The sequence below is a fragment of the Neoarius graeffei genome, chromosome 9, assembly GCF_027579695.1.
Source record: "Neoarius graeffei isolate fNeoGra1 chromosome 9, fNeoGra1.pri, whole genome shotgun sequence".
In the NCBI taxonomy this organism is placed as follows: Eukaryota; Metazoa; Chordata; class Actinopteri; order Siluriformes; family Ariidae; genus Neoarius; species Neoarius graeffei.
In genome coordinates, this window is record NC_083577.1 from 17,174,582 (window position 1) to 17,190,768 (window position 16,187).

A 16,187-nucleotide genomic window follows, 5' to 3' on the forward strand; every position below is an offset into this window, starting at 1 on the left:
ATGCATTACCACAACAACAGCACAATAAATTAGTGACGTAAAACATAAATAATATACAATCCCGCTGTGGGACTGTTGAGCAACTGAAGTCAAGCAGGAATGGGAAAGAATTTCACTTTCAAAACTTCTACAATTATTGCTCTCAGTTTCCAAATGCTTACTGAATGTTGTTAAAAGAAAAGATGATGTAACAGGGCTCGACATTAACGGTTGTCCGCTTTTCCGGGACAAGTGATACTTCATGTCGGACAAGTTCATCGTCTCAGTTACTTAAGTGCCAAAATACGCCGATATTCGGGTTACATATTAAATTTATCAGTTTATTCACATGATTTTCAAAGCATCTCACTCGACACATTGTTTTGATGAATCGCCGGATGTTTCTCTTCGGAAAGAGTGATGTGCACATGTGCAATATTCCGCTTGCGAAACTGGCCAATACCGCTTCGTGTATTTGAGCTGAAAAGTAAACGGTCGTTTATCAGACCCTCCAGGATTTCGCGATGTTGCGATTTGCAACTTCAACGCAAATTCAACCAATCCCCGCGAATTCAGGGCGGTGTTGCAATTATATCCAATCACCGCAACTTTCCCGCAAATTTGACCAATCGTTGGCGTCGTCTTGAGGTGACGTCAACAAACTACCTTCCGCCTTACTTCCATGTATACGTTCAAGAAAAGCAGCATGTGTGAGTCAGTGTTTATGTAGGCTTAAATTCTGTTACTGAAAGTGTGTTATGTTTACAGTGAAGCACTGTGTGCACTTTACATTATTTTTTTTAACTTAATACAAGAAATTAATGGATGCCAACATTTTTGCTAAAATGGTATTTTATTTTCCATTGTTTAGGCAGCTTCAGCATCATACTGTGAGATTCTGTTCAAATTGTTTTTTTTTTCTTCTATGAAGCCTGAGCCATTTATTTTATTAGTTTATAATTGTTGTTTAATTTAGTCTTCAGGAGAGACTGCCTGCACACAGTACTAGTATTAATAGTTTTTTTTTCTTACATGAAAGCTGAGGCATTTATATTATATTTTAAGGTAACTTCATGTTGTGCTGTGAGGTTCTATGCACTTTAACTTTTGAACCAACAGGTGCATTTGGATAAGTAAAGCCTATTTTTCTGCATTTTTGTAGTCCTGGTAATCTTTTATATTGGTAAAGTTGTTTATAGCACCATTTCTCAGTGTCTGTTTTTTTAATCAATAGTTTTTCAGTAGTAACTTAATATTTAACATATCACTCAATTTTAATCACAAAAAGAGAAAATCGCAACAATTTCTTTCAACTTTCACTTCCTCCCGCAATGTAATCGCAACAAAAACCTAAAAATCACCACAACTTTCATCGCAACCATTAAATACCATACAGGAGCCACACTGAATAATTAGACAACAACAATTAATCAGTGGAGGATATATATTCAAAGTTAATAATTTAAAAATGAAAATTATATATAATTTTAATTTTCTGGTTTTCAATTTCTCATCAATAAATTAATGATTGATGGAGTCCAATTTTTTTCTGCAGTGAATAGATTTTTGTGTTAAAGTAATTATGGTGAAATTAGTTTATTACAAATAGTTTGTGTTTTTTTTTTTCTCAAATTTTTCTTTGGACAAGTCAACTTCACATTCGGACAAGTAAATTTCCTTTCAACTTGCCCGACAGGACAAGTGGTTTCAAAAGTTAATGTAGAGCCCTGATGTAACACAGTGATAAACATGCCCCATCCCAACCTTTTTTTTTTTTTGGAACGTGTTGCAGGTATCGAATTTAGAATGAGTGTATATTTCCCAAAAAAAATAGTGTTTATCAATTTGAACATTAAATATCCTATCTTTGTACTGTATTCAATTGAATATAGGTCAGAAAGGATTTGCAAATCACTGCATTCTGTTTTTCTTTTTTTGCCTCATACACCTATTTATTGTTGAGATTAAAATTTGGCACAGGGTCTAATTCTGAGGAAGTAGTCGGGCAGGGGTCAAAAATGACTCGGTCCATACTGTAAAGAGTCACAATCAGAACAGTGTGTACGAGTTAATCAGAGCTTGTGCTTTTATATCTTGTACTTTTGGGGAAGCCATGGGCTGCTGGTTAGAGAAGCAGCTCTGGGACCAAATTTTTTTTTCACTGCTTAGTCAAGTTTGTCTATCTGTTATTAATTTGCTTGTTTGTATATGATAGAGGAAGGGGTGTGAACAGTGAAGTCTACAGAGTAGGGAATGGTCACGATCTCTTGAGGATGGACAGCAGCCTGACTCAGTCAGTGTGCTCCTCTTTGTATCTGTTGTCTCTCAAGTGTCCTCTAGTGGTCAGACATGAACTACATTTTTCGTCTGTGCATGTACAGTACATATTATAATTACTGTCTGTTATTATTATATTTATTTATTTATTTATTCTTCTTTATTTAACCAGGGTAGTCACATTGAGGCTGTTGCCTCTTTTTCAAGTGAGCCCTGGCCAAGAAAGCAGCAATAAGCTAAATCAAACAACATAAAGCAGACATGCAAACAAACACAGCAACAAAGCATAGCAAAAATTAAGAGCAAAAACATAAAAGATTAAGACATGAAAACATGCAGGACATAATCAAAACATAGAGGACATAAACAAGATATGCATAGCTTAGAAGAATGGCAGGGCATGAACACATCATACTGGACAACACACAATTTGATAAGACAAGCAAAACAAAAACATACCATGCAGGGCAACAAAATACACACAACTTAAAACACACAATAGGTTAAAAGACAGGCAGAACACATAAATAACATGTTGGACAAGAGACACATAGCTTAAAATACACGCAGGTTGAGACAAGCAGGACATAAACATCTCATTCTCATCTCATTATCTCTAGCCGCTTTATCCTTCTACAGGGTCGCAGGCAAGCTGGAGCCTGTCCCAGCTGACTACGGGCGAAAGGCGGGGTACACCCTGGACAAGTCGCCAGGTCATCACAGGGCTGACACATAGACACAGACAACCATTCACATTCACACCTACGGTCAATTTAGAGTCACCAGTTAACCTAACCTGCATGTCTTTGGACTGTGGGGGAAACCGGAGCACCCGGAGGAAACCCACGCGGACACGGGGAGAACATGCAAACTCCACACAGAAAGGCCCTCGCCGGCCCCGGGGCTCGAACCCAGGACCTTCTTGCTGTGAGGCAACAGCGCTAACCACTACACCACCGTGCCGCCCCTCCTCGAATCAATTTTGGAAAATTAGCCTTTCAATATAATGCCCCCTCAACCTGGAATGAACTCCAGAAACAGTTAAAGTTAGATTTGTTCATTCCACTGACTGATTTTAAGTTACGCATTGCCGACATATTAAAATATCAATGCAAGTGTTTTTAAGGTTAAGGCTATTCTATTGAACACATTCAGTGCATTATCTTTTATGTTTAAGTTGTAAGTATGCCAGCTTTGGTCTATGTTACCTGTTATGTGCTTGTTTGTGTTCTTATTTCATTGTGTACCTATTTCTTATGGTAATTTCTGCTCTCTTGCTGTCCAGCATTATTATTATTATTATTATTATCTCATCTCATCTCATTATCTCTAGCCGCTTTATCCTTCTACAGGGTCGCAGGCAAGCTGGAGCCTATCCCAGCTGACTACAGGCAAAAGGTGGGGTACACCCTGGACAAGTCGCCAGGTCATCACAGGGCTGACACATAGACACAGACAACCATTCACACTCACATTCACACCCACGGTCAATTTAGAGTCACCAGTTAACCTAACCTGCATGTCTTTGGACTGTGGGGGAAACCGGAGCACCTGGAGGAAACCCACGCGGACACGGGGAGAACATGCAAACTCCGCACAGAAAGGCCCTCGCCGGCCACGGGGCCCGAACCCGGACCTTCTTATTGTGAGGCGACAGCGCTAACCACTACACCACCGTGCCGCCCTTATTATTATTATTATTATTATAACTGCATATGCACTTGTTCACTGTACCACAGTGCTGTTGAATTTTTAAGACGTACAATTTTAGGAAACTAATCAACTCTGGGGCCGTCCTGGGCAATATGACAATATTGATATTGTGATATTTTTTGATTATATTACGATACAGCCCTGTGATGACCTGGCGACTTGTCCAAGGTGTACCCCGCCTTTCGCCTGTAGTCAGCTGGGATAGGCTCCAGCTTGCCTGCGACCCTGTAGAAGGATAAAGCGGCTAGAGATAATGAGATGAGATATTACGATACACAATATAACTGTAAAATGTTAACATTCAATAACATTTCTTATGTTTCCTCATTTTAATCTGTTTTTTGTAAATATTTATTTAATATTAAATAAGTATTAATGAACTCTGGCAGTTTGTTAGTAAACCCATACGGTATGGTGAAACACATCATGTATTGTAGAATAGTATAATTTTTTAGTCATACTGGCCACACCTATTTACTTACACTAGAGTGGTAACTGTGTGTAACATCAGGACACACTGCATCGTCCCATCACTGATTACTTTCCAATAATAGCATGTTTGTAGCAGTTATTCTCTTGTTTTTCTTTCAGAGATCAGATCAAAAAGACCTCAAGTGCTGGCGCCCACTTATGAATCTATGAAAGTATCTGTAGGTGAGTTGCACTTAAAACTGAGTAATCACATACAAAACAAGGATTCAGTACCATACACAATCATCTGTTTTTGTTTGTTTATGCATTTGTGTGTGAGCAGGTTCTCCCATTAACAAGACATGTCGTGTGTTTGTACCTGGCAAGGGAGATTATATGCCAATAGTAATCTGGGATTTTAATGGCAATGACATCTCCCTAAACACCTCTGAACGCATCCACCAGGGACCTCAAAAGTAAGTTTTGCAGACGGTTGAGACAACCGTAATTCAGCTGTCATGCTGTTGCTTTGATGCTCACCAGTGTGAAACAAAGAAAGGGTTACAACGAAACACTGAAGAGCAAGAACAGCCTGGAATGAGCTGCTTCACACGTTAACACATAATGTCACAATTAGATTTCATTTACAGTTTAGGTATACAGTGGTGCTTGAAAGTTTGTGAACCCTTTAGAATTTTCTATATTTCTGCATAAATATGACCTAAAACATCATCAGATTTTCACACAAGTCCTAAAAGTAGATAAAGAGAACACAGTTAAACAAATGAGACAAAAATATTATACTTGGTCATTTAATTATTGAGGAAAATGATCCAATATTACATACCTAGGGCGGCACGGTGGTGTAGTGGTTAGCGCTGTCACCTCACAGCAAGAAGGTCCGGGTTCGAGCCCGGTGGCCGGCAAGGGCCTTTCTGTGCAGAGTTTGCATGTTCTCCCCGTGTCTGCGTGGTTTTCCACTGGGTGCTCCGGTTTCCCCCACAGTCCAAAGACATGCAGGTTAGGTTAACTGGTGACTCTAAATTGACCGTAGGTGTGAATGTGAGGGTAAATGGTTGTCTGTATCAGCTGGGATAGGCTCCAGCTTGCCTGCGACCCTGTAGAACAGGATAAAGCGGCTAGAGATAATGAGATGAGATGAGATTACATACCTATAAGTGGCAAAAGTATGTGAACCTTTGCTTTCAGTATCTGGTGTGACCCCCTTGTGCAGCAGTAACTACATACAACTAAACGTTTCTGGTAATTGTTGATCAGTCCTGCACACTGGCTTTGAGGAATTTTAGCCCATTCCTCTGTACAGAATAGCTTCAACTCTGGGAATAAAGCTTCAACTCCGCTTACGTATGAATGACGTTTACTGCGAAGGGGTCTATTGCTGTGTGTTGCACCATAGTCCTGAAGAAACAACATTTATTTTCAGTGTTATATATATATATAAACTTAGTACTATGCAAAAGTCTTAGGCACATGTAAAGAAATGCTTTACACCAAAAATGGCTTAAAAATAGTGAAATGTAAAGTTCCAACATAAAAAAAAAATACTATGAACAGCAGTAAGCCATAATAAATGGATTTAAAAAATCAATATTTCTTATTTTTCAACATTTCTTATTTTCATTATTTCAAAATTCAATATTCAAAAAAGTTAACATTTGGAGTGAGACGACCCTTTGCTTTAAAAAAAAAAATTGTAGTCTCGGGCACAATGAGTGCAGTTTTATAAGGAAATGAGCTTTAGGTTTTACTGAGCATCTTGCAGAACCAGCCACAGTTCTTCTGGACACTTGGACTGTCACACTTGCTTCTTGCAGCAAAACCCAGTAGCCTTCATTATGTTTTTTTTTTTTTTTTTATCTGAAAAGTGATCTCTTATGGAATATGCTGCTCAGATACAATTTTTTTCCCTGTCACATTTAATTTTGTGCTGGAAAACGACCATTTGGAACTCTAAAATGTTTTTGTACTGACTCGATAATGTAGCAGTCACAAAATAGAAACATATAACAAAGTTTGTATGAAAAAAATAGAGGGTCTAAGACTTTTGAACAGTACTCTCTCTCTGATTTTTTTTATTTATATATATATATATATATATATATATATATATATATATATATATATATATATATATATACGCACGCGCGCACACACGAGAGTAAGTCAGAAAGTTCTAAGATAAATTGAAAAAAATCTTTATTTATGAAAATAACAAAGCTGTTTCTCTGCATATCCTCCATTTAAGTCTAAACACTTCTGCAAGTGATGCTTCCATTGGAGAATTCCTTCTTTTGAATTCTTTTGATTTCCTTTTGAAATCATAACATCTTTTAGAACTTTTTGACTTGCCCTCATATATATATAAAAAAATATATAAAAAAAATGAGATCTGGAGGCATGACAAGAAACTTGACAGCATTGAATTTGATCTTTTCACAGTGACTGAACGAAGTACTTCCAATCCATTTATGGATTATATTTGGCTCATATTGTTCCTTAATGCAGTAAACAGATTGTAACTGTGGTTACAGTGACCTCCAGGTGGCTGAGGGTTTGTGGGTGGAGCGCAGCTTGTTGGTGTCTCAGGTACTGCCAGGTGATTTGAACCTGAACTTCACCTGCATGGCCATGAACCACAGAGGAGTTGCCACTGGCTACTTTACACTCCAGCCTGCAGGTCAGAAAGTACACAATGTTTTGTTTTTACTACCACTGTGAAATTGTATTATTCCATGTATTTCCATGTGTTATTGCCCTGTTATTGCTACTTCTATCCATCATCTAGCCATAAGAGTAGTACCAGAGAGTCTTTTGGCTAGATGATGGATAGAAGATGAGATTTCTTGTATGTTGTCAGATCCTAATCTGCTGATGCCAATTGGACTCCTGGCCACCACACTGGCTCTTCTTTTCATCGTGGGACTTCTCCTGTACAGAGTGTTTAAAGTGGAACTTGCTCTGCTCTTCCGTACCCTGTTTCCTTTCTTTTATACAAGCACAGGCACATGAACACCAGGAAACCAGTGTTTCCCCTCAGCCCATTTTAACACTTGTGTGAAGAACATGAAAAATTACAGAATAACTTCCTTTCCAAAACTCAAACACCAGGCAACTGTTTCCTACCTCAGAAGGCACCCAAGCGAGTGCTTAACTTTAAAAAAGGATACTTCAGATGAGAATTTATTTTATATATATATATATATATATGTGTGTATATGAGAATGACAAGCTCCTCGGTAAAAAAAAAAAATTATATATAATTTTTTTTTTTTTTTTACTGAGGAGCTTGCCATTCTCATTTAAATACAACAACTCGTGTAACTAAGGCAGTGTGCATGAACTTACTGTGGCAAATAAACCTTTTGGGGCAAATCCAAGAAACATTGCAGGTACCCAAATGAATGCTGGGATAATTCATAAGTTGAAACACAGGCAAGAATTACAAACGCTGAAGTAACAAAGAAACTAGAAAACAAGACTTGGACTTAAAAACAGAAAAAAGTATGGTTTTGAAACAATGCCAACAAGCAGCAGGGCATACTTAGATACATTAATCAAGAACTAACACAAAACAGGTGGGCACAGTCAGGTGACAAACTAAAAACAGGGTGGGGGCTAACACAGAAACAAAAACATAACCACATGGAGCTTGTGTCCATGTCAGTCAGGATTCAAAATTGGTGATAAATTATCGACCTTAAATCTCTGATGGCATGCGAACTAATAAAATTTGGTCAGCTAATATTTCTTCAAAAAATTTCAGAATTCTTTGTTAATATGTATAAATGTAATAAAAGTGTGTGCTTAAGGACTAAATATTGCATCACATAGAGGAGTTGACATGAAACATAGTGTGTAAGGTATGTCTGTGGAGTTTCTTTTTTTTTTTTTGGTCTTGAGTCTTTTTATTGTATTTTCACATGGAACAAAACAAACACATGCCAACCCATATCCCACCTACCCACATCGCACCATTGTTATAAATAAAAATAACATAACATAAAATGAAACAAAAGCTGCACAGCAGATAAATCGACACATTTGCATTATACAGATAATAGAAAATAGCTAGACAAGTAAGTGAAGACAAAAAGACAGGAAAAAAGAAAGAAGACAACAATAAGACTCACATCATTACAATATCATTAGAGTCCATCTTTTTTAACTAATTTAAGAACAGGTTGCCAGATACAGCAGAATTTTTGATTATTACCCTGTATAGAATACCGAATTTCTTCAAGTGTTAGATAGTGCATAACATCATTAAGCCAATGTTTAAATGTAGGTGGAGACTTGTCTTTCCATTTCATTAGAATAATACGTCTGGCTAGCAAATGCTATCACTGTTTTACCCCTGTTGCCTACACACAGTTCTTGTGGTATTACTCAAAAAATGGCAGTAACCAGTGATTGCTCAACATGGGTAGCGTTAGAGAGAAAAGCAAAACTAACCCCCAAAACTCAGACAACTTAGGGCAGCTCCTATGCGACAGAATACCTGGCTCTATATTGCATCGGTGTAATTATAGCCAACTTTGTTTTTGACCAATGTACAGTGGTGCTTGAAAGTTTGTGAACCTTTTAGAATTTCCTATATTTCTGCATAAATATGATCTAAAACATCATCAGGTTTTCACACAAGTCCTAAAAGTAGATAAAGAGAACCCAGTTAAACAAATGAGACAAAAATATTATACTTGGTCATTTTGGAAAATACTTAAGGTGAGTAACGTAATCTGATTACTTTGGATTACTTGACATTACCATCTTTTTAAAGACTACATGAATATGTTGAAAACTGCCCAACACATTAGAGGCACTTCACTTCTACTGAGGAGGCCGAAGAAGGGATGCCTGCGCAGAGTGTGCAGCATTCTCAAAGACTCCTCTCATCTGGCAAACAGACTCTTCTAGATCCTTCCCTCCAAGAGACTCTTCAGGAGCCTACCCACCAAAACCACCAGATACAGAAAGAGCTTTTTCTCCACAGCAGTCACCCTACTGAACTTTGTTTAAAGATCATCTTCCCCTTCCTCCTTCCACACTGGTCACTCCAATTCTGCATTTCACTGCTGTGTATCTGCTCATTCCTCCTAATTCTTTAGAATCTGCATTTACTGTATGTCATTTGTTTGCAGAAGAGGGTATGTTACGGGAGGGGATGGTGGAGGTGGCGGATAATTATTTCAATGTTTTAGAATTTCCATCAAAATATATATGGCAAACATATACACAGCAAAATCTCCAGTGTTGAATTAACACCCAGAGTGTTGATTTAACACCCTACTGTGTTTACATAGGTTCAATTGGACACAAATTAACTCTGAAAGGGTTAATTCAACACTGAGGAATTTGCTGTGTACTGTTTGAAACCTTAGACCCTCAGGAATCTATTTATACCCACCAATAGTGATATTGTTTTGTGCATTAACAAAATGTGGGGTGTGCAACAAAAGGTTTATCATGTTTCTTTTGTTGAAAGACAATAAAAAAGCCCAATTTTTCCTTAACGATTTCTTTAGTTCCAACACTTGAAAGTGGAAGAGTATTAGATAGACATAAAGTGTTTTTATAAAACAATTATCAAAAATGAAACTTATTTTTCCATTTACTGTCAGTATTCTTTTAATGACTAAACTGAGCTTATTAAATATCCTATTAAACATCCTATTAAACTTGATGTGACAATGACAAAAATGCCCTTTTCCACATTTTTATTTCCAAAACTGCAGTGGTGGTACTTTGTACTGAAATTAGGCAAACAAATACCATTGAAAAGTATTTACAGCTATGGTTACCAACACTTTCTATCACTATGACTACAGTTAAAATAAAGTAGCAATAAAAAAAAGTAATAAAACATGGATTTTCAATTTCCCTTTCCCTATAAGGACAAAAAAATAGCTTTTATAAAACAATTATCAAAAGTGAAATATTTGAATTACAGTCAGTCGTATTCATCCACCAATAATTTCAAAGGACTAAATGTCTGTCAAACTTTGTGACACTGACAAAAACGCTGTTTGCCACAAACCTCGTCACCAGATGTACATTTTAAACAAATATGACATATATTTTCCTTTTATCTGTTAGCAAAACCGCAATATTTTCAGATTGCTTTTCAGCAACCTACTTAAATCTGTCTCGCTTAGTCTAGAGTCCAGTAAAGGCGGTTGTAGTGCAGCAAGAGCACCTGTTCAAAGTGCTTGTCTGTCATGCGGTTTCGGTGAGGGCTGAAATCAAGTCCTCCATGGCTAAACAGCCGTTCAACAGGAGCACTTGATGGCAGAGTGGTATTATACTTTAAGAAGAGAGCTCTGATTGTTGGGTATGTTTTTAATGAGGCCAATGTCTTATCTGGATCCTGAAGGTACCGTTGCACTCCTTCCTTTGCTGTAGTGACATGCTTTCTATATGAGATCACAGCTGCCTTTAATCATGTCCACTTGGCATTCCTTTCAGAACAAATTAACATACTTGGAGTGTACTACATTAACCAACACTGTAATTCCAAATACACACAATGGAAATAATTCTATATCTAAACTAAAAGTATATTGCTAGCTAATGTTAACCACATACCATAAACCATACCATGTATGTTATTTGCTAATGTTAACCACAAATAGCCTACACAAAGGCTAGAGAATCGTTTTGTCAATCTCTTTAAAGAACATTATCATCATCATCATCATTATCAACGACAAGTAAATTCGACAAGGGCAGACCTGTACTAAATGAGTGCAATATTCCAAAATGACCACTCGTGACATTATAGGCTAGTAGCATATCGGGACAACTTGCTAGTTGAATATGAAAGGACTAAATATGAGAGGACTAAAGCGGAGTCCATCAGAATTTTGGTTCCACAAGGCAACATAATGTTTGAACTTAGCTAAGTCCTGTTATATTACTAAGGCCAAATAAAAAAATAGTGTGTTTCCGGTAACCCGACCGATTAAGAATTTCCGCGTCGAAATTGCCGACTGTAAAGTTTTTATTACAAATTTCCCTCGATATTTTAGTGCAAGCGGCGTTAGTTTGTCATAATTTTTTTGTTTCAACGCATTCAAGTTGTGAAAGAAATGATAAAAAGTAAAATGTTTCGCCACTTCTATCAGCTCTCCTGCATAAACATGGAAGCACACTTGTATACTGAAGGAGGAAGGAAAACTGAGCCGAGCCGCCATTTTGAATCCTCATTCAAGGCTGTAATGCAAATTGCTTCCTTTTCAGTATACAAGTGCACTTCCATGGCAGGGAAAAACACTACATTTTGCCGCCTATGTAGTCCCCTATTTATACAAATAGGAGTCATTCAGGATTCAGCCATGTTTTTGCTCGGTGTTTTTGCTCGACCCAAGTTCTACAGTAGGCTAGGCTAGGCTGTCTGGTTTTAATGAAAGTAGCCTAGCCTAGGACGTTATTTTCACATTATTTCTTGATAAGGTGTTTTCACGTTATTACATGAAAATATCATGAAATATCGCTTCCGTAGATCATAACTCGAACTCTCGTGATTTTTTTTTATTCGTTTAAAGATTTAAAACACTTATTTTATTATGATGTGGTATAAAGGATTCTGTGCCAAAATACTATTTTGTAAGATGTTTACTTGTGTTAATTTTTTCGAACAAAATAAAAAAAAATTAAGAAAAAAAAAACTTTCCAATGATCTAAATCTTTCTTTAAGCAATTTAAAAGTGGAGGGAAATTAGCTTCATAAAGATCTTTAAATCTATGGGTTATCCAAAAACCTAAATATTTAAATTTATGCGTGCGTATTTTAACCGGTAGGGGCTGGATCACTGGCGGCTCGTTAATAGGGGCGATTTGGGCGACGCACTCCCAAACAGGGAGGGAGATTTTTTTTTTTATCTACTCCTACTACCAACAGTAATGTCATTGTCCAATCAGGCTAAGGTCGCGCCTGGTGTAGCCACGCCCTTTTGGGGCGATTTCTGTCAGGTTCAGATTTGCCCCAAAATCTCCCATTGACACTAATGGTACGTACGTTTTTTTCGAAAATCCTGCTCCCAATGCATTTTCTATTGGGTTTTATGTGCTCGCACAAGCAGCGTGCTTACGTCATACGCCTGTTGCGCCGCGCAAGTGTTGCCAGATTGGTTTTAAGTGCATTTTGGCGGGTTTTGAACATAATTTTGGGCTGGAAAACGCAACTTGCATGGGAAATGTGTGAACATTCTATGAAGATGGCGGCGAGTGTTGAGTGCAACAATACGATAGCGTCTCTGAAAGAAGTTCCCTTTAGTCGTCGTACCAATGAAGAGAAAACGGCAATCAAACAGCTAGGACCTCCTAGACCGAATTTAAACATCAAGCAAGTGTCTACGAAGGGGGAGAAGACCGACTCAAGAGGTTTTAACAAGAACTGGTACCACCGGAAAACTTGGCTAGCTGGCTGTGATGTAGTCAATGCTCGTTTTTGCTACCCTTGCGTTCTCTTCCACCCTGGAAGTAGCACAGCAGACGGTACAGTGATATCTGATATTTGAATTTACTAGGCAAAAGTTGTTTGTGTGTGTGTTTTACCAATGGCAGTTTAACATTGCCATGTTTTTGTTTTACCAATGGCAGTTTAATATTGCCATGCTTGGAATATTTCAGTAGCCTCAAGTTCTCTCTGACTTGGTGTAAATTAAGCATATTTTCAGTTTTTATATATTTTACAGTACACAGCGAAATCCCCTGTGTTGAATTAACACCCAGAGTGTTGATTTAACACCCTACTGTGTGTCCAGTTGGACACAAATGAACTCTGAAAGTGTTAATTCAACACTGGGGAATTTGCTGTGATGTGTTCATTGGAGCCAGCAGCACCTTACCTTTTTTCCAACTTGTTAAGCCAAGTTGCACTGACTACAAAACCTTGTGTAACCTTGTGTGTATATAGCTAAATAACTAAAGCCTTTTGTGTTCATTGACATGCTTGTAATACTTTAAATTTCCTTTTAAGGCATGGCTTTCTGGAGGAATTCTTGGGGAAAAAAATGCAGAATTTATTTAGAATTATTTGTTGTTAAAATGGTGCAATTCCATATAAAAAAACATAATTAAGCTGCACACGTTTGTTTGACGGTTATGCTTTTCATCTTTTTCAAAACTTAAATAAACACTTGTTTTGGATTTATATCCTGCCACTTTAATTGCATTCTTTAGAATTGAAGAAATTAGAATATGTTTATAATTAAGAATGTGTCCTACTTATTATAGAATACTGGAATAATATGAGAAAATGAGTAATGTAATATTAATTGATTGTGATGTTTTGCTTTGAAGGCTTCACAATGAATCTTCCTTAGTTTTAGCCTGGCAAGCCAGACTAAATGTGAATATTTGCCACTTGTAGGCAAAAATATTTTTGGCCGCTAGGCGGGTGGGTCTAGTTTAGAGCAATTCCAGCGTTATGGACGTGACACTTGAACTCAAAATGGCAACAAATGACCCAGTGCATGTTTTATTGTCTCCCAGTATTTAAACAGGTGTTGCATATTTTAAGGCTGTACCATACTGGAGAAGTGATAGAACAAGAACAATTCCCATAGTACATCTAGGGCATGCCAGAAAATGCCAATAAAAGATGCATTATGGATGTGACAGAAAAAGTATCACTTTTCTTGGGTGACTGTACATTTTTATCAAACTCTGTGAAATCGTAAACCTAATGTCGAAATGGAGATATCCGTTTGATAGAGGGGTCCAAGGTGAATATTAAAAAATCTTTGTTTAAAATATTTTGTATTTCATGCAGAGTTTCGGAAGGAAAAGTCAGCGTTATGGATGTGACGAAATTCCGTTATGGATGTGACGCGTCTGAAATAGACATGGCATATGTTTAGAAAATCAGCAATTTAACCACCATAACCCTTTGAAAAACTCTCTAAATATCAGCTAAAACTATCAAAGTTCTTAAATAATATTTAGGATGGCTATTGTTTTGCTGTTTTGTGGATTTTAGCATACATTTCTGTGGCTTGTGGCAATAATATAGAATTGTACATGATCAAAGTTGATTTTAGCTTGGGTTTTACATTATAAGAAAGAAAGACTGACAGTGACATATTAGGTTGGTTACAAATTGGTTCAACTTATTCACATCTGTAAAATACAGGCCTAGGTGATATCTCTGGGAGTGGTTTTGATGTATTACATGCTGCTTTATTTTTGCATGGTGAGGTTGACATTTACATGGAATTGCCCACCCGTAGATCATAACTCGAACTCTCGTGATTTTTTTTATTCATTTAAAGATTTAAAACACTTATTTTATTATGATGTGTGGTATAAAGGATTCTGTGCCAAAATACTATTTTGTAAGATGTTTACTTGTGTTAATTTTTTCGAACAAAATAAAAAAAAATTAAGAAAAAAAAAACTTTCCAATGATCTAAATCTTTCTTTAAGCAATTTAAAAGTGGAGGGAAATTAGCTTCATAAAGATCTTTAAATCTATGGGTTATCCAAAAACCTAAATATTTAAATTTATGCGTGCGTATTTTAACCGGTAGGGGCTGGATTGTAGTCAACTGACAAGTGGGATCAAGAGGCATGAGCTTACTTTTCTGCATGTTAATTTTATATCCTGATATCTTGCCAAAAAAGTTTAACAGATCAAGCATCTTTGGTAGACTTGTCTTGGGGTCAGTCATATACAGTGGTTAAATTGGCTTTTGTAAGGAGGGGGAGCCCTTCTTCACTCACAGTGGTCAATATCTCTCAAAACATTTTTATTTATCGCACCATCGGTTTAATACATATTTTATCAACTTATGGCCTACTTATTTATATCTCACATCAATGCACATATTGGTAACTTATTAAGCCTATGTTTCATCATCAAGCTACACTGTAATTTGTAAAACTTATTCACAATATACACCACCAATTCACATATTAGCAATAGTTATTTACATCTCATCAATCTACATTATTATTTGCATTACTCAAATACTGAATAAATTAAACATGAGCTACAGTATTATAAAGAATTATGCTACACTAAGACATTGGCAGTTAACATATCTGATGTGATGCTTAACTAGCCAAGCATCTAAACCAGCTTACAAAAGCCTCCATCCACACTGCTATGTACACCTTTCACCATGTGTCCTGGAGTGGGCTACCTCTCTACTTGTCCATGGGAATAGCCAACAGACATTCCAACCTGGCTGCAGAAACTCATTTCACATCTGCAAAAATAGCCACTATGGGACTGATGCTCACACACACACACTCTCTCTCTCCCTCGCTCCCCCCGTCTCACCGTCACTCACTCGCGCTGCCTCTGCCACTTGTTCTGACGGCTCCTCCCACTCACAAGTGAAATTTGCGAGTGGGAGACGGGGGGAGCGAGGGAGAGAGAGAGAGAGAGTGATCAGTCCCGTGTAGTATTTTTGCAGACATATACCTTAACAGACGACCTTTATCTTTCTCATCATCAAATCATTTCGTCTTTAAAATGATAGCTTCTTTAGCGCGAATGAAAAAAAAACCGACTTATGGGAAATGTCATATCACTCGCGGGCACGCGAGGGCCACTGTCTAAATACGGGAGACTCCCAGAGTGTCCGTGAGACTAGGGATGTCTGAATTGTTTAATTTTGTTATTTAGTCTAGTCTTAGTACCCCACAGCAACCTCATAACTTTGGCCGACCAAAGCAGCATTGGTTTGGGAGTGGAGCGTGTGAGCCAATGGAAACTGCCAGTTCTCACTATCACGAGGGAGTTTTTGCTAGTGTTCCATGTGCACAGACTAGGGTGACCA

At 37.4% G+C, this 16,187-nt stretch overlaps 1 protein-coding gene across 1 annotated transcript in view; it reads left to right on the plus strand.

Annotated features, from left to right (window-relative positions):
- LOC132891487 (interleukin-1 receptor type 1-like) overlaps positions 1–16,187 on the plus strand; it is a 54,526-nt gene that overhangs the window by 21,513 nt on the left and 16,826 nt on the right. The window contains exons 6-9 of the mRNA XM_060929111.1: positions 4,561–4,623; positions 4,724–4,856; positions 6,933–7,078; positions 7,259–7,402. Of these exons, the coding sequence (XP_060785094.1) occupies positions 4,561–4,623; positions 4,724–4,856; positions 6,933–7,078; positions 7,259–7,402 (486 nt within the window). The remainder of the gene's footprint in view (positions 1–4,560; positions 4,624–4,723; positions 4,857–6,932; positions 7,079–7,258; positions 7,403–16,187) is intronic.